The sequence below is a fragment of the Ylistrum balloti genome, unplaced genomic scaffold, assembly GCF_031769215.1.
Source record: "Ylistrum balloti isolate Yb309-2 unplaced genomic scaffold, AGI_CSIRO_Ybal_v1 Utg370444, whole genome shotgun sequence".
Classification (NCBI taxonomy): Eukaryota; Metazoa; Mollusca; class Bivalvia; order Pectinida; family Pectinidae; genus Ylistrum; species Ylistrum balloti.
In genome coordinates this window covers 175,143-194,587 of record NW_026782296.1, presented here as the reverse complement: position 1 = coordinate 194,587, position 19,445 = coordinate 175,143, and the positions used below count along the sequence as shown (strand labels likewise).

At 36.9% G+C, this 19,445-nt stretch overlaps 2 protein-coding genes across 2 annotated transcripts in view; one reads left to right on the top strand and one right to left on the bottom strand.

Annotated features, from left to right (window-relative positions):
* The first annotated feature begins 211 nt into the window (after nucleotides 1-211).
* On the top strand, nucleotides 212-9,501 carry LOC132554784 (ubiquitin carboxyl-terminal hydrolase isozyme L5-like). Its single transcript, XM_060219095.1, has 12 exons — nucleotides 212-287; nucleotides 1,772-1,835; nucleotides 2,464-2,569; nucleotides 2,904-3,029; nucleotides 3,490-3,551; nucleotides 4,371-4,501; nucleotides 5,038-5,104; nucleotides 5,579-5,678; nucleotides 5,875-5,967; nucleotides 7,996-8,094; nucleotides 8,518-8,593; nucleotides 8,751-9,501. The coding sequence occupies exons 1-11, from the start codon at nucleotides 212-214 to the stop codon at nucleotides 8,560-8,562; spliced, it is 969 nt and encodes a 322-aa protein (XP_060075078.1). The 3' UTR covers nucleotides 8,563-8,593; nucleotides 8,751-9,501.
* Nucleotides 9,502-13,863: 4,362 nt separating this feature from the next.
* Nucleotides 13,864-19,445, bottom strand: part of LOC132554811 (neurogenic locus Notch protein-like) — a 79,170-nt gene continuing 73,588 nt past the window's right edge. The window contains exon 31 of the mRNA XM_060219125.1: nucleotides 13,864-19,229. Coding sequence (XP_060075108.1) covers nucleotides 18,006-19,229 — 1,224 coding nt within the window. The 3' untranslated portion in view covers nucleotides 13,864-18,005. The remainder of the gene's footprint in view (nucleotides 19,230-19,445) is intronic.

Genomic DNA, 19,445 nt, shown 5'->3' with positions numbered 1-19,445 from the left:
AATAGTCGATAATTATGAGAGCGCAATGAAATTTGATATATTTCAAATGTAATAGTAATGTTTGTTTAACATGTACAAAATAATATCATTTAAGGCTTTGTAGGATCAAAAATATCAAATTCAAGTAAAAAGAAAAAACTTCAATAGAACATATCCCTTACTTTTGCCTGCTTTGGTTGTCCATGTGCGACTTCCGGTATAAATTGCAAAAATGGCGACGAGTGCAGGAGATTGGTGTTTGATTGAAAGCGATCCTGGTGTATTCACGGAACTTATCAAAGGATTTGGTAAGATGAAACTATAGATGCGATTTATATTTGATTTTTATGGGAATTATGCTGCGAGTGTATCAAAACTCTGGCGACAAAATAAACATCTTGATCTAAAGCAGTTGACATCTTCGGAACAGTGCGACACATTTTTTTCGACGTTAACTTATAAATGTTATTTGTCTTGATATAAGCGCATACTTAGCATTTGAAATAGTCTTATGAGTACCAAAGCCGTAAACGGACAAAAATCTATTCTTTGGAAATAATTTCATATCTTAATTGACAAATCCAACTTTAAGTCCTCTCTGGGATTCCTCCTTGCAACTAGGACTCATTTATATCTGACGGACGAGGGACATTGTCAAACATTCGATATAAATGAGTCCAGGACATTGTCAATTACAAAAGCATAAGCTAATATGCAAATATTCCAGGGCAGAGCCATGTCTCATTTCAAACTGAATTGAAGGCGGAGCTACATTGCATGACATTTCGCATCAGACAGACTTCAAAGATAAGCATGTACACACACCAAGTTATTACCATAAATATTTGTATGGTTACTTCATTTATATTCATTGTATATGAAAAAATAGGCATGCCCCTTTAATAATGCCAAGATAATAGTAAGCGTTTCTGTTGACACAATCTACATGCATAGTTACATTAAAAAGAAAGTTGAACTATGATGAAAGTTAATTGTAGTATTTTGTTAAATGAAACAATAACATACCAACTCGGTAGCCGTGATCGCTAATGCGCACAGAGCTTCAGACCACTCATTCTCCCAAGAATTCCGGTTTGATCCCCAGCGGTGATGGAAAAAGACAGTGATGTCTGATAGGGTTAGTTGTTATCCCTCTGATGACACGGTGGTTTTCCCCCGTGGGTTTTCCTGCACCGTTGAAACAACATTTGTTCCCTCAGCGACGTCATAATAAAAGCTTTACAGAGCTTATGTTTGTTGTTAACCTGTACATGACGATAAATAAAGGTAATTATTATTATTATTTATTTAATATGTAGATGAAAATATTAATTTTACCTCTCTTGAAAAAAATCATGTCTTGAAAATAAAACTTTTCCCTCATTATACCAAAGTGTATGCCATTATGACAGTGACTTAGGTTGAAGTCCATGCAGCAATCAAAATCAGTTAATCATTTACACTATTTGGTCATATTGTGATTGAAACCTTATGTTTCATGCATATCATTATTGATGCGAGACAAAACTCTTTCCCCAATCCACTGATCTCTAAATATGAGGTGCTGACACAGTCATCAGTACTGCTTCTTGTACCTTTCAAACTCAAAGATAAATCTAGATGGGTATATTTGATTTAAGAATAGGCATTTTAAAATCCACAGTCCACTTCATCATACAATAATGTATTTTACTTTCCATCTTGATAGATCAGTATTCTCAAGTCAGAATGCTGCTGTACTGTAACATGTGCAATGTGTGTATTGATTATGAATTCTGTTGTTTATCGATAGGGTGCACAGGTGTTCAGGTGGAAGAAATATGGAGTATGGATCCAGACAGTTTTGAAAAACTCAAGTGGGTATTATAACCAATGAAAGTGCCTGGAAGTTGAAAAAATTCTTTGATGAATATATTACAGGACTCTATCAATTTTTCTCACTTATCCAAATGGACAAGTGAATTTGAAAACCACTTGTCCAACAGCTAAATGCACTTATCCGAACTTTCAAGCTTGCAGGAGGTTGGAAAAAAGAACATAAGTGTTAAAAAGATAGATGTAGTAGGTCATTATTTTTCCATGCAGAACAATCAAAGAAACTCAGAAGACAACATAAAGATGTAGATAATTGTTGTGGCATCACAAAATGTCATAGACAACATTTTCATATAAATAATTCATGAGGTATTGCAGAAAGTCCTAGAGATCATTTGTACGTAGATCTTTGATTAGGTACCATAGAAAACACAAGAAAATTTCTTATGTAGGAGGTATTTCAAAATTTGATAGATGATCATTTATGAAGCATCTCAGAGATAGGTATACTGGTGAAATTCTCTCTCACACAGTTGAGATAAGTTTTGGAATATACACTATTTAGTGAAGTCATCATTTGGTTTGGTAACTCAACACTTACTCAAATTCAAAGTAAATAAATAACGTCAACAGTTTTGAGATGTATAACATTTTCATGTTCATTTCCAGACCCGTACATGGTTTGATATTCTTGTTCAAATGGCAGCCAGAATCAGAACCACAGGATTCTATTGTTCAGGATAGCCGACTGGAAAAAATATTCTTTGCTAAACAGGTATGTATTTGGATGTGCACTAAATGATCAGTCTGTTTGGGTAACACATTGTAAGTTTATCTACATTGTAAGTTTATCTATTAACCTACTAAAGACACACAAGATATGTATCAATGATGTTGGATTCAAATTTTAGTATAGCCAAACAAATTTGTGAGGGTAATGATAGAGATGATAAGATTGAATTTTACAGATACTGACCAATGTGACCAGTAAGACTGTTTGTAATTTATAGTGGAATCTTAAATTATATAATGTCTTACGACTCTGATTTTATATTTTGTGACATATACGGACCCCTAATGATACTTATTTTATGTTTTGTTTATTACAGGTTATTAACAATGCATGTGCGACACAGGCTATCCTTAGTATACTCCTCAATTGTGACCATAAAGATGTCAGTATCGGAGACACACTTCAGTCATTCAAGGAATTTGTTCAAGGATTTGAGCCAGCAGTAAGTTAGCATCTAGCCATGTACATAGACTTAAGCAAAAGCCATAAAGTTTATTTGTGTAATAGATTTTCCATTGACTTTGGGTATACATTTACGTATTTTATTTTCAAATGCCTCTTTGAAGAGAAAAAGCATATTTTCTGTTTGGAGTTCTGTGTCCACTTAGAATAAATGTCATGTAAACATTTACTTAAGTTATGTAGTTTACTGCTTTTAATTATTCAAGGTATAGGAATGAACAGAGATTTTGGTTTATTTGCTTGTGACAATAATGGTTATTGATTTGGTCCTCCTAACTTTTTTGGCTGTAATACCAAGCAACAATTACGATATCTAGGTTGTGATAGGACAACTCTTGTCCATTTATGAGAGTGTTGCATTATATTCAATACATGACAGTCATGTTCTCAGTTCCAACTGCATGTTACAAATAGAATAAACACAAGCTTCTTGTTTTCAGTTACGAGGATTAACACTGAGTAATTCAGACATCATCAAACAGGTCCACAACAGTTTCTCTAGGTAAGGTAATTCGGTGTTGTAACATACAGTAGAACATAAAAATCTTTAATAGTTTCTAGAGATGAAGCAGGTTGTTACGAGTCTCCCTTGAAGAAGAGTTTCTCAATGTAAAACAAATCCAAAGTAGTTTCTCAAAGTAAAACCAACCCACAAAAGTTTCCAACTGTAAGACATGTCCACAAGCATTATCTAATGTATAACAAGTTGGCAAGAGTTTCCTTAGATAAAAGCCCACACATGTCTACAAATTTTCCGAGGTAAAGCAAGTCCACAAGATTTCCCAAAATGAAATAAGTCCACAGAGTTTCCCTAGACAAAAAACTGTTTCACATTCATTTTGTTAATTCCTTTCCATTGTAATTGATTAATTACTTTTTCATTAGATTATCTAATTATTAATGCGTTGTGGCATAGTCGTTTTGATGTGGAATGAGATTGTTAGAGAAATCAAGCAATGTTTATGTATGGTCAGTTTTCTAAAACCATGAAATTACAAAGATAGAATTAGTAAACAATGCAAATGATTCTCTTTCAAGGTTTTTACAAAAAATTGCATCCTATGAAAATAATCTGATATACTATATGTTACAATTGTGTAAATGATTGTAAATGTGCTTTGTTTTGTTTTCCTTTGAAATATGAACTTGGGTTTCAATTAATTTATGTCTGTGGTAACACAGATACTTAGTCTGCGACATGTTATCTGTCATATACTACATTGATTTGATGAATTTAAATTGATATTGAGTTTTTATTTTGAGATAATTTCATTGTTAGTGTATAATCCTAAGATATCTTTTATCTTGTATCTTTGTAAAGACAACAGATGTTTGAGTTTGATGAGAAGATGGCAAAGAAGGATGACGATGTATACCACTTTGTGGGTTACCTCCCCATTGATGGCCGTCTTTATGAATTGGATGGCCTTAAGGATGGCCCAGTAGATTTAGGTAAGTGAGAACCATGTTTAGTCACTCTACTGGACATAATCATGGCTTTGAGTAATGTTATTAGATAATGTTCTAGTCATGACTAGTTTCTACCCATTTCTATAATACCTTTTATTTGTACCTAATGACTTAATAGTTTACACTATTGGTTCATTGTTTACTTGATAAACACTTAAATATGCTAATGGTATTTCTTTCCAATTCAAGATTAATACCTAGTAGCCTGGTTAATCAGAGAATGAACTACACCGAAACTGTTAGTTTTGGTCACCATTATACAAAAGCCAATTATAAGTATACTTTGGACTTTGTTTTGTTTCAGGGGCCCAAAGCCAAGGCCAAGGCCACCTTTGCTATATATAGAAAATCATCAACTGATTCAATTTAAGTACTTCACTGTTTTAATTTTCCTTCATGAAACACCTCCCCTCTCCTTCCCACCCCCATTAACTAATTTCACTTGAGGGCAAATGCATTTATATCTTAGAGACATTTTCTATTTTTATGTGTATTCTGACTACAGACTTGTTTTTCAGGTGCAATACCCGGAGAGACTGATTGGCTCACACTGGTCAGACCGGTCCTAGAGAAAAGGATGCAAAAGTAAGTTTTACTACATCCGTTTGTGTCCTCCTTTCAAAGTCCTTTGGCCTGTTAACAAGCATGTCAATGTTGACATGAAGAATATCTATCCCTGAAAATTTTCAAGGGAACATCATCTGGTGCCACTTTGTCAGTCTGTCCATCCATCTGTCTGTCCTTTTGTGCTCAGAGCATAACTTTTCCAACAATTAAGCAAGGATAATGAAACTTGGTGTGTACATCGGTAATTCTAAGATGTAGTGCAGTGTACCAAATCCAAAATCAGCAAAACTTTAATTACTGAATTATTATCCTTTCTTAAAGTTCAACGTCCCAAGCATAACTTAAACTTTTTTAAGAAGGATAATGAAACTGTGCAAAACAGAATAAAAACATCGCATTTTCGTTGTTCCGTTTTTGTTCATTTTTGTTTTTTGTTATATATTGTGACATAAAGTCAACAGGCGGACTCTCATGATGAAAGTGTCATTTTAGGTACAGCACAGATGAGATTCACTTCAATCTGATGGCTATAGTATCAGACAGAAAAAATGTGTATGAAAGACGGGTTGCTGAACTGACAGCACGGTTACAGGTATTTCTATCATTTTACATTTTATCAGTTATGTTTTTCTTTTCTTACATACTGAAACACAGACAGGTAGCAATAGTAATGAAAAGTGTTCCAGTCTACATTATCAGTGATGAAATCTTATAAACACTTTATCTTATCGCTGAAGACAAATGGTTCATTTTTTAATTGATGACAAGTTTGTATGACTTGTTTTAAGGATGATGCCATGGAAACAGACAACATTCCTACAGAGCTGACAAATCTGCAGGATCTGATACAAGAGGAAGAGAGGAAGACACAGAGGTACAAGGTACTGTACTGTAGGTAGGAGAGACACATAGGTACCAGGTACTGAACTGTAGGTAGGAGAGACACATAGGTACCAGGTACTGAACTGTAGGTAGGAGGGAGGCAGGTAGGTACACATAGGTAGGTACCAGGTACTGTACTGTAGGTAGGAGGGAGGCAGGTACAAGGTACTGTACTGTAGGTAGGAGGGACACATAGGTACCAGGTACTGAACTGTAGGTAGGAGAGACACATAGGTACCAGGTACTGAACTGTAGGTAGGAGAGACACATAGGTACCAGGTACTGAACTGTAGGTAGGAGGGAGGCAGGTACAAGGTACTGTACTGTAGGTAGGAGAGACACATAGGTACCAGGTACTGTACTGTAGGTAGGAGGGAGGCAGGTACAAGGTACTGTACTGTAGGTAGGAGAGACACATAGGTACCAGGTACTGAACTGTAGGTAGGAGAGACACATAGGTACCAGGTACTGAACTGTAGGTAGGAGGGAGGCAGGTACAAGGTACTGTACTGTAGGTAGGAGAGACACATAGGTACCAGGTACTGTACTGTAGGTAGGAGGGAGGCAGGTACAAGGTACTGTACTGTAGGTAGGAGGGACACATAGGTACCAGGTACTGAACTGTAGGTAGGAGAGACACATAGGTACCAGGTACTGAACTGTAGGTAGGAGAGACACATAGGTACCAGGTACTGAACTGTAGGTAGGAGGGAGGCAGGTACAAGGTACTGTACTGTAGGTAGGAGAGACACATAGGTACCAGGTACTGTACTGTAGGTAGGAGGGAGGCAGGTACAAGGTACTGTACTGTAGGTAGGAGAGACACATAGGTACCAGGTACTGAACTGTAGGTAGGAGAGACACATAGGTACCAGGTACTGAACTGTAGGTAGGAGGGAGACAGGTACAAGGTACTGTACTGTAGGTAGGAGGGACACATAGGTACCAGGTACTGAACTGTAGGTAGGAGGGAGACAGGTACAAGGTACTGTACTGTAGGTAGGAGGGACACATAGGTACCAGGTACTGAACTGTAGGTAGGAGGGAGACAGGTACAAGGTACTGTACTGTAGGTAGGAGGGACACATAGGTACCAGGTACTGAACTGTAGGTAGGAGAGACACATAGGTACCAGGTACTGAACTGTAGGTAGGAGAGACACATAGGTACCAGGTACTGAACTGTAGGTAGGAGGGAGGCAGGTACAAGGTACTGTACTGTAGGTAGGAGAGACACATAGGTACCAGGTACTGTACTGTAGGTAGGAGGGAGGCAGGTACAAGGTACTGTACTGTAGGTAGGAGGGAGACAGGTACAAGGTACTGTACTGTAGGTAGGAGGGAGACAGGTACAAGGTACTGTACTGTAGGTAGGAGGGAGACAGGTACAAGGTACTGTACTGTAGGTAGGAAGGAGACTGGTTCAAGGCCTCCTTATTGTATGAGGGAAAGAGATGGAAACAGAGGTACAAGGTACTTCATTATTGGAGAGAGACAGTGGTACAAAGATCTTTACTGTATTAGGGAAAAGGAGGGAAACTACAAGGTAATCTGCTGTTGGTGGGTGAAAAAGTTTTATATTTTCAGCAGCTTATAAATATCTTATCAGTAAATTCATTAAATTTTTCATTTAACTTCTTAAAGGAATTTGACTAAACATTTTGCGAAATCCATGAATTAGTTTGTGTTTCAGGTCATCATAGAGGGTATATCTGAAGTTTATGTCATATGTTTTAAGCATTCTGAAGATCTATGTCATAATGACTGTTACACTGTCAGAAAACTTCCAATGAACTCTTCTGTCAGAGTTTCAAGGTTACACTGAATATCTTCAATGATCTTTTGCTTCAAAGTTCTGATGTGAAGGCCACTTGCTATTTATAGAATTATTCAAACAATGATACTAATTTGCATGGAAATGGAGGCATTCATATTAAATATCATATCAAATATCATGTTCTAAATGTTAGATCTTCAAACTTAAGTAGAATCAGCAGTTAACATTGAATTTATTTGTTATTATAACAGGTAGAGAACATCAGAAGGAAGCACAATTACCTCCCATTCATCATGGAACTTTTAAAGATATTAGCAGAACAAAAACAGCTAGTGCCCCTAGTCGAGAAGGTAAGTGTTTATTGTGGGGTAGTAGATGTTAGCAAAGTACAGCTAGTGCCCATAGTGGAGAAGGTAGCAGAACAGAAACATTAAGGGCAAAAACACTTCTTGCACTTTATTAAAAATATAAGTGGTCATTAAAGGTGTTTTGAAATAATCTTGCTTCATTTTTGTTCCAAGCCATTAATGTTTGTTATCTATCTCCCTTGATCTTTAGTACAAACTAAATTTCTATAATGATAAATATGTGTCATCAGTTATCTTTAATGTTTAATGGTCTAACTTATTGCAACTTTTCTTTTCTAATAAATATAATTGGCTAAACAATAACATTTCTTGTTTGTGAAGTTGAAGCTTTCTAAAAAGAGAAGAAAGATGTGACTTTTGTACAACTGTTGGTGTAATATGATTTTGCATATTTTGAAATGAAAGGCAAAAGAAAAAGCAGCAAAGAAAAAAGAAGAAAAAGCAAAGTAGTGAGCTAAGTAATGAGCAACACTTTTTAAAGGTAAGTGACATGTTGATATATTCAATAACCATTCACTTCATTCACTACATTTTAAAATCTCAGGTGGACCATTTTTTAAAACCATTAAGCACTATCAGCTCTAATAAGTCAGTGTTATACAAAGGCAAGTTTTATCATTTGTCTGTTGTTATTCCAGGTGCTAGCCAAATAGGAAAGATTGAAGTGTCTCAGGAACATTTTGAAGGGAAAAGGATCTTGAATTAGGAAGACATGCACTCGGTTGTCACTGAAAATGGATGACAAATTTTCTCACAGAAATAGGATATGGATGTCCCTCTTATTTTCTGTATTTTGGAGCAGGAATATCAGTTGCCAAGGGAATTTCATTCTCAAGTCGTCAGAGAACGGATACAATTTAACATGGGGATCTCATCCTCTAGTCTTGGGAGTAGGAATATCACGGTTACCAGAGGGACCTTATTTTGTTGCTGAAGTAGGAATATCCTTGTGATCAAGGGGACCACATCTTCTGCTCTCTGATCTGGCCACATTTTGCAATTTCCTGTCTAATTTGGTTGTAAATTTTGTCTTATTCTACATATGGACATGAATGTGGTAAATTTTTATCTCAGACTATGGCAATTTACTACAAGCTATACTGTTATTGTGACTCAATGTAAAGTCAACTCAAAGATATTTAATGTCTTAAAACTAGACTTATATCAACTTGTGTTCAATCAAGCTATCATCTGTTACAGTGTTTCATTAATTTATGTCTGTAGACTGTTTATGTAGGAGTTATATGTTGTAAGTTTTGAAATGTGATACAACATCTGTGTATACTCGGATCAGTCGCTGCCTATTTTGTACATCTGTTGTTGTTTGGAAGACATTGTTAGTACAGAAGTTATTGGAGATTTACAAATAAACACTCAACATTGACTTTACCCTGTGTAGCTGTAATGTATTATGATTCGGTTTTACAGTAGTATAGTGAGTACAGTGGACTCTTGATAATCCAGATAGTTCGGGGATTTCACCATAACGAAAATATTGGGGGATGGATTTCTGTAACATTGATTGTACTCACCGGGTTTGAAATTGGAATTTCAGATATGGAAATATTTCTTTTGGAATGGAATGGACTTTTTTACTTCATTAAGAAAATTTGTTGGGTTTGGTCACCTATGCCAGAGGTGTACAGCATAACGCTAGACACAATGTGGGTTTAGCCACCATTCCAACATTTCTGCTGCAACTGTTCAGCTGTAGAGTTAAATGTCTATCTATAACAACAAAAATAAATTATCAAGAAAATATCAAACACATTTATATAATTTGTGTCGTTCTGTACTTAGTATGGTAGTAACCAGGATGTACACATAAATTGGTCTTGAGTAAAATAAAGAAAAAAAATGTAACATATAGTGTAATTGGAACTATATATAATGGACCTATCATCTTTCAACACTATTTAACATAGAAAAACATGGCATTGATTTCCATGTTGTCAGTGATGCATATACAGTGAAATCGTTTATAACATATAGTATTTTATTGCTTTTTCAGTCTTACCTATGAGCTCATCATGTATTAAATGTCTACTAAATTTTTACATGGTCGTTTAAACTGATTCACTTGATTCTAAAAATAGATAAGTCCCAGATGACAAGTATATTGGCAATTATTCATTGAGAAATAAGCTTAAGATTTGATTGTGTCATTATACACATAAATAAATATTTTGTGAAAATATGAAAGTATGACATAACATTTTAATAAAACAAACATTTAATAAATATTAAACTACAATGAATAACAACTTACACTCCAGCAATTTAAATGATGTACAGTTATTAATGAAAAGGAAAACATGATTAGTCAATGAAAGACATTTATCAATATTTATATTTACAGTTAAAATATGCAGATGTTTTGAGAACAATCGACGTTATCAAGCTGATGGCTGCTGTTATACAATCAAGGGAGATAACTCTGGTTAGATTGACGGGTTTGCATAACTTGGAAATATTTTTTCTAAACACAAGATTTCCAGACAATCTTTAGTAGGGACAAAAGTAACCAGACCATTGAGGGTCCACTGTATATTGACAAAGAAGGGTTACCAATTGGTTTTAATATTAAACATCTCTATCATTGATCATCTGTAGAGACTTTTTGTTGGACTAATATCTAGATTTTTTTGTCAATGTTACAATCTGAATAGGAAAGAAAAAACATTTTGAAGTAAAGTAAACCAAGATTAAAACTGTTCCAGTGGTTGCATTAGTTTTTGTTAAATGGTCTAGGAAAAAACTCACTAAAGCAACAGGTTTCACAAATACTTCCTAAAACCTATCTGTTCACCTGTTTATGTGACAGTGTCGGAGTGCATTGTGGTTCACTCCACAACACTGCAGTTTGGTGACGTGTTGAGCTGCCATGTTATAAAACATTTTAAATTGTTATTATTGCTGTAATTGTGGTCTGTTCTTATTTTCCCTGTGGGGAGACTGTTATAGGATGATACACAATTGATATTTTATGAACCAAATAATATCCGATATTCTTAAACGTCCATTTCATAAGAGTTATCTACCCTCCTGCCTTTTACCTCAGCAACATCAGTAGGTTTAGTATGTGTAGCAATATGGTACTTTTTCTTACAAACATTGCTTACATGTATTCAGATCTATATTCATACAGGAGAGAAAAAAAGTTGTTCCAAGTGTTAATTAAAAAGGTTGTCAAATTTTCACAGCAATCCTTTCCGTTTTTCAGACACACAAACAGGAAAATATGGGTCGGTAAAATGAGAAAAGTGATATCACTGATACTCATAAAATAAAAAAAGATAGATATTATGATTACAGGTATTGAATATTGTATATACACTTTAATTGCATTCAAACTTTTGTAACAAGTTGACGGCCCAGGGTACATATGGCACCTAGTAGTCAGTTCATGGTAGTTACTGCACCTTGCAGTCAGTCCAGAGTAGTTCCTGCACCTAGTAGACTGCCCAGGGTCGTTACTGCACGTAGTAGACTGCCCAGGGTAGTTACTGCAACTAGTAGACTGTCAAGGGTAGTTCCTGCACTTAGTGGACTGCCCAGGGACCTTAACTGCAACTAGTAGACTGCCAAGGGTAGTAACTATAGCTGGCAGCCAGTTCATTGTAGTTATCGCAACTGTCAGTCAGTCCAAGGTAGTTCCTACACATTATGGACCCTAGGGAAGTTACAGCACATAGCAGACTGTTCAGGGTAGTTACTGCACCTAGCAGTCAGTCCATGATAGTTACTGCACCAAGTAGACAGTCCATGGTAGGTACTCTGTTTAGTAGACGGTCCAGGATAGTTACTTAACCTAGAAGACAGTTCAGGGTAGTTACTGTACAAAGTAGTCAGTCAAAGGTAGTTGCTGCATATAGCAGGAAGTCCATGGTTGTCTCTGCACTTAGTAGAGAGTCCAGGGTCATTACTGCACCTGGTAGAAAGTCCAGGGTTGTTACTGCACCTAGTGGACAGTATAGGGTTATTACTGCACATAATAAGACGGTCAAGGGTATTTGCAGCACCTAGTAGACGGTCCTGGGTAGTTAATGTATCAAGTAGTCAATCCAGGGTAGTTCCTGCACCAAGTAGTCAATCCAGGGTAGTTCCTACACCAAGTAGTCAATCCAGGGTAGTTCACCAAGTAGTCAATCCAGGGTAGTTCCTGCACCTTGTCAATCCAGGGTAGTTCCTTCACCAAGTAGTCAATCCAGGGTAGTTCCTGAACCAAGTAGTCAATCCAGGGTAGTTCCTGCACCAAGTAGTCAATCCAGGGTAGTTCCTACACCAAGTAGTCAATCCAGGGTAGTTCCTACACCAAGTAGTCAATCCAGGGTAGTTCCTGCACCAAGTAGTCAATCCAGGGTAGTTCCTGCACCAAGTAGTCAATCCAGGGTAGTTCCTGAACCAAGTAGTCAATCCAGGGTAGTTCCTGCACCAAGTAGTCAATCCAGGGTAGTTCCTGCACCAAGTAGTCAATCCAGGGTAGTTCCTGCACCAAGTAGTCAATCCAGGGTAGTTCCTGCACCAAGTTGTCAATCCAAGGTAGTTACTACACCAAGTAGGCAATCCAGGGTAGTTACTACACCAAGTAGGCAATCCAGGGTAGTTCCTACACCAAGTAGTCAATCCAGGGTAGTTCCTACACCAAGTAGTCAATCCAGGGTAGTTCCTGCACCAAGTAGTCAATCCAGGGTAGTTCCTGCACCAAGTAGTCAATCCAGGGTAGTTCCTGCACCAAGTAGTCAATCCAGGGTAGTTCCTGCACCAAGTAGTCAATCCAGGGTAGTTCCTGAACCAAGTAGTCAATCCAGGGTAGTTCCTGCACCAAGTAGTCAATCCAGGGTAGTTCCTGCACCAAGTAGTCAATCCAGGGTAGTTCCTACACCAAGTAGTCAATCCAGGGTAGTTCCTACACCAAGTAGTCAATCCAGGGTAGTTCCTGCACCAAGTAGTCAATCCAGGGTAGTTCCTACACCAAGTAGTCAATCCAGGGTAGTTCCTGCACCAAGTAGTCAATCCAGGGTAGTTCCTACACCAAGTAGTCAATCCAGGGTAGTTCCTGCACCAAGTAGTCAATCCAGGGTAGTTACTACACCAAGTAGTCAATCCAGGGTAGTTACTGAACCAAGTAGTCAATCCAGGGTAGTTCCTGCACCAAGTTGTCAATCCAAGGTAGTTACTACACCAAGTGGTAGTTACTACACCAAGTAGTCAATCCAGGGTAGTTACTACACCAAGTAGTCAATCCAGGGTAGTTCCTACACCAAGTAGTCAATCCAGGGTAGTTCCTACACCAAGTAGTCAATCCAGGGTAGTTACTGAACCAAGTAGGCAATCCAGGGTAGTTCCTTAACCAGGTAGTCAATCCAGGGTAGTTAATACACCAAGCAATCTGTTCACTGTAGTTACTTCACTTAGTAGATGGTCCAGAGTAGTTAATTCACCTAGTAGTCAGTCTTTGGTAGTTATGGCACTTAACAGTCAGTCCAGGGTAGTAACTGACTCATGACCTATGATGAAGAGCACTAGGAAAATTGATTTGTCAAAGTAAAGATTTGGTTAAATAAAGGTTTCCTTGTATTTGAGGACTATCCTCATTTCATTATAGTTGTGATACAGGTCAAATATAGGTTTCCTTGTATTTGAGGACTATCCTCATTTCATTATAGTTATGAAAATAGAAGCCATCCTCATATAAATACCCTTAAAATACTTCTTGTAAAGTTAACAAAGAAACAACAGAAGACAATATCTACATAAATTTCTTTATTTTTTGTTTTCTTAAAGAAATTGTGATGTCTATAAATGTAATATACAATGGTTGCCACAACAACATGGTTACCATGGCAAGCTATAGAAGTGACATACTGCTGTAGCTTCAAACATAGGATAATAACTTATCACTGTACAAAATATCACCTACAAAACATCTCTCGTGCCCTACATTGGGAGAACATTTTGGTACAGCTCTACATTGCTTCCAAAAATTGCAAGAAAAAACGGGTGTAGCTCCATACCTAAGCTCAGACACTGCTTCAGGTATCCCATCACACCACAGATCTCTTTCAAATGTATACTTGTATATTTTTTCAAAGGAAATAAAAATCTTTGGATAATGATGTCGGACAACAATATAAAAAATATTCAGTTTTGAATTACATCTTTAAGCAATGTGTTACTATAAATGTTTATTCCTAATTTTGTTTGAAATATTTTCCCTGAATAATTCTTTGATGATCAAGAAACATATTAACTGGCCATTTGTTGTATGAAGTTTCATATCTTAAGTTGAAAAATTATTCAGAAAAATGAAAATGGGGGGAAAAAAAAATGAATGACTGCCATATATAATACTAAAACAAGAAGTAATTTGAAGATGGTGTGTTTACGTAGAGCTGTGGTATCATGAGACAATTTGTTATGTCCTACAGAGTAAGATTTTTGTAATAAAACTCTCAACAAGATTTAACTGATAATAACAATAAAAACAAACTTTATATAACAGACAGAGAACTCTGCCACTTCCTCCCATCCATGATGTGCCTTCTGGGTACAACCAGGGTGTACACACTTGCACCACAAAGCACTATTAACCCTCACCATGACAACAGTCTGTTTGGCAAGGACGTATACAACTTCTGCATACAATTTGCGAAGCTCTAAATGAGAAAAAAAAAAATTAATGTGCTTCATTATCAAAAAAGTTCAGTTAAAAATCTTGTTCAATAACTTTTCATCACAATTAAGGAAAGGATTAAAAATTATTCTCACTTTAACACATCTCCAATTTTACTTCAAATTTGTTTATCACAATTACAGAAAACTATCAACAATTTCTTGCATTGTAAGTTGAATCCTAAAATTACCAAGGATGGGAAATTTTGTCCTTACTACTTTTGTAAAGAATTAAACTTTAAAATGAGTGTAATATTTCTATGAAACAGAGTTTATTAACTACAGATTTTATCTCTCTACTGTTTCAATGTATTTGTATAAATTAAAAAATTATTACAAAGAACTTACAAACTGAGTTAAGACAGACAGAACTGTCAGGTACCAGGAGTTACACATGGCATACATTTGTTTAATATGCTTTGTTCATGGCACATTGCTAAACACTATCAACATAGGACTGTGCAGTACATATTCGCACACATAAACTACAGGTCAATAATTGTAACAATTACTATTTCATAAAAATCTCTTATTTGTTTTGAGAAATTCATCATTTCATCATAGTACATATTTCATGCTAGTGAAAAATATATAAAAAAAAAACATTTCATTTAAAATTTGCTATGACGTCACGGGATAAAAAGCACGTTCTCAATGCCCATTCACTCTCCCACTCAGTATGCATTGGTCATAGTAATAAACCATATCAAAATAACGGTGGGCTTCAACTTATAAAAAGCATTTTAAAATAACTTGCAGAATTTTATTAAAATACAATATCAATGTCATTCAGTTTACGATAAAAAAATACTTATAAAAATGTGTTTTGGTGGTATTAAGAAAGATGGGAGTACAGGTTTACACTGATGTGAAAGCTGCTAACAAAATGGCCTTTAGAAGTCACAGCCTTCAAGTGTCTTGGTCACGGAAGGAACATCTAAGAAATGTTTGATATTTCATTGCTAAAAAATCTACTTTAAAAAGCACATAATATAAAATGCACCAATCTGACCTTTGGAATTAGTTGACAACATATAGTTTTAGAACAGCATGGTAACTGGAATAGGTAGTTATTTTTGATCAAAGTGTAGTCAAAAGCATACCAGATTACAAAAGTTAAAATCTCCAACACTCATTCTGGTATGATTACCACTTATTAATGAAGAAGTGAAAAAAAACCGTGGTAAATGTTGGTTTTGTTCAACATTTTGTTTATCAACAGATTTCTGTAAAATGAGTTACATTGTTCACTATTTCGATGTTTTTGAGGAAAACTTTGGAGTCTGGGACATGGGCTGTGAAAAAATAGCACCATAATATACATAGTGTAAGCCTCACATCTTGTATGCAGATTTATCTATGGTAAATTTGTGTTCCCATTGTTCTGAGACAGTGGAAATAAAATAATGAAAGTTTGTTCATCTCTGCTATAGAAAAGTTAGTCCTAGATTCTGTATGGTGTCTTTTAAAGCTTCTGTGGTCAGCTAGAAACTCATTGATCTCACCACCTAGTAACCTTCTGTCCCAAGTGATCTCATTATACAGAAAACCTCTCCCGAAGGTGATCTCATCAATTACTAAGGACCCCCTGTACAGGATTGTCTGCCCTTGAATATCCGTAGTCTTACTGATTAGCACTTTGACACTATATATGATGCACTTCTTTACAATCTGTTTCAAATTAACAAGGGCATAGCATTTGGTATTATACTGTCATTGAACTATATGTATATTTCCGTTACTTTGTCTAAGAAATATAAATTTGTCATAACTTAAAACAGAACTTAACAAAAAAATTAACCAAAAAAAAAAAAAGAGTCACCGATGCGTTCTACAAAATCTAGTATTGTCTTGGCAATAACAATCTAGTAATGTTTAGGACCATTCTAACGAGTCTTTGGTTCACCCTAGATTTGTTCACATGATAAGCTATACTGAGACGATGCTTGGCTGTAAACCAGTATGACTTGACATGACTGTAGAAAACTTACAAAAATAATTATATACAATAGATGTAACATTTCTGAATGAGATCACATGACTATATTCACCTATATTACCTACAATAGCGGAATGAGTGCAGAAATCTGATTGGACATCAGAATACACTTGTCAAATCTATTTATAGACTACCTGTGCATTACATATCTCCTTCTGGTGACCCCACTAACTTGTTACTGTATTCCGGAGGGTCAGGAGGGGTGAAAGCATCAATTTCATTATTTCCAAATATTCCACATAATCATACAAATGTGTTATAATAAACGCTTTTCTTTTCAATTTTTTTTGTATTTCTCCTAATTCATCTGTTCCCTCCCAAAAATAGTCCCCAACAAATCACTGAATAAAATCCCTAAAATGTTTACAGTGGAGTTGTGGAAATGATGATCCAAACCATGCAATCCAAAAAATGTGATACATTGACACATTTAAACTGTTAACAATATATTACACCTTAGTCTGACAGTCACTGCTGCCTTTACACAAATCTATAGAGGACTGTGATGATGATAATGTAGATGATGATGATGACGATGACGACGATGATGATGATGATGATGATGATGATGATGATGATGATGATGATGATGATGATGATGATGATAAATGGTCCCATAGTGTCCTGCGACTCCCAGTCGGAAGACAGGTTCTGAGTTCCTGTGACTCCCGATTACATCCCATATAAAAATCCAAGGGTTGGGTAGACACAGAATTTTAAGTGTTCCGACTCCCTTGTATAGAGAGACATTTAAATGCAGTGGATCCACAGTATTGAGGATGTGGGCTGCTAGCACACTCATCATGAACACACTATGTTTCTGTACTAATATAACACAGTGTTTTAAAACAGTACAGCTGCCAGTTCCACCGAAGGTACACTAAACCACAACTACTTATCCTTCAGTTTGTGTAGTACACATCCTAAGGTGAATCATCTCAACATCTTCTCCCACAGAAATGTAACGGAGAAAATGACCACTGTTTTAATAATTGCTGAGTACTGCTGTATAGACTGTTAGTCAGAGTAAATGTTTTTGGCAGTCATAAGTAGCAGTCACTCCCTCACCATTAGGAAACACCAGAACTACACCATATGGCTACACATTTTAAATATGCACTGGCTTGTTGCTCCGGTTCTGTTGTGACTGGTTAGGGCTAGGTAAGTACACCATCAGCGGTAACCATTAGGAGACACTAGCACTACACCATATGGCATTTTAGATATACACCGGCTTGTTGCTCCGGTTCTGTAGAGGCTGGTCAGGGCTTGAGATTCCCTCTGACCAGTCGGAGATGGAGTGCGGTGAAGAACTTGACCACTGTCCTGGAGAGTCAGGTGAAGGAGTTAGATAGTGATCAGGGAGTGCTCCATGGATGATTTGGGGTGGGGACTCCATGCTATGCTGTGAGGGGGGTGTGGGATATTGGTCTAGGTACTTGGGCTGGTGATGCTGACCAGACGACTGCCCATAATTGTCTGTATAAAGTGCTGTCACTGGAATGTTCTCCACCACATTTGTATTTGGATATGAGAATTGTTCATTTTGCCTGCTTAGTGGGCTGTCATGAGCACGCTCCTGTCGGGCTCTTTGCTGCATAGCCTGTATGTGTGTTGGAGATGTTGGGAAACTTTTCTTCATGGGTGATATCTTGTCATGAGCAGGGCTTCCATTGGACTGCATGCTGTTGGGTGGTGTGGGAATGGAGACGGGAATACTATGTGGGGATGTGGCTTGTGGCAGTGAATGAGGATTATGAGGATTATGAGGTGGCGTCGGGAGGGGCCCCACATGGGGATTGTGAGGTGGTGTGGGCAGGGGCCCCCCATGGGGGTTCTGCATATGGCCCTGGTGCCACAACACATCTGATTGTTCCATTGCTTGCTCATACTGGCCACTCCCTAACATGTGGTCAGGCATTACCCCCTGGGGCAGGGCAATGTTGTACCCTTTACCGTACATACTGTCATAGGATGGTGGTGTCCGCTCATACCCCTGAGGAGACTCTATAGAGTTACCAGGGGACACCGTTCCAACTGGTGAAACCTCACTACTATGAGGCACACGATTACTGTTAGCACTTTTTGCTGGTTTCTTTTTGGGTCGACTTTTCTTTGAATGTCCATTAGAAACTCCATTTGGAGATATAGGATGGCCTGGACTGCCATTTTTATTTTTCCGTGACTTTGGTTTGGATTGTTTCTGTGGCATATAATGAAGATGATTTGGTGAGGTTGGCATACCATGCATTGATACATTGGGACTGTTCACAGGGTATTCATCAAGAAGTTGAAGAATATCCTGATGCAGACGCTCACTAGCTATATCTTTCGGAAGTCTGTCCATATGATCGGTGATATCACGATTTGCGAAATGATCCAAAAGAATCTTGGCTGTTTCAAAACTTCCCTCCTTTGCTGCCAAGAAGAGTGGAGTCTCGTCCTGTTGACAAAAACAAACATTATGTATATATAAATGCTGAAGAGATAGTGCTGAATCGCCTTAGGGGAAATAATGATGGATTAAACTCTGATGTCAAAATGGAAAGATTATTGTTGTGTTGATGTTTGTAATAGTAATTATAAACTTGAGCTAAATTATGTGATAGTTATTGTGTAGAACTGTCTGTAAGCAACAATTCACTTTGTCTCATAATTG

What these genes read in the sequence shown, in the direction of transcription:
- LOC132554784 (XM_060219095.1), top strand. Translation starts at nt 212, where the DNA reads ATGGCGACGAGTGCAGGAGATTGGTGTTTGATTGAAAGCGATCCTGGT. An exon ending in CTAGAGAAAAGGATGCAAAA is followed by an intron (nt 5,105 to 5,578) that starts GTAAGTTTTACT and finishes GTGTCATTTTAG; the next exon opens with GTACAGCACAGATGAGATTC. An exon ending in TAGTGCCCCTAGTCGAGAAG is followed by an intron (nt 8,095 to 8,517) that starts GTAAGTGTTTAT and finishes TTGAAATGAAAG; the next exon opens with GCAAAAGAAAAAGCAGCAAA.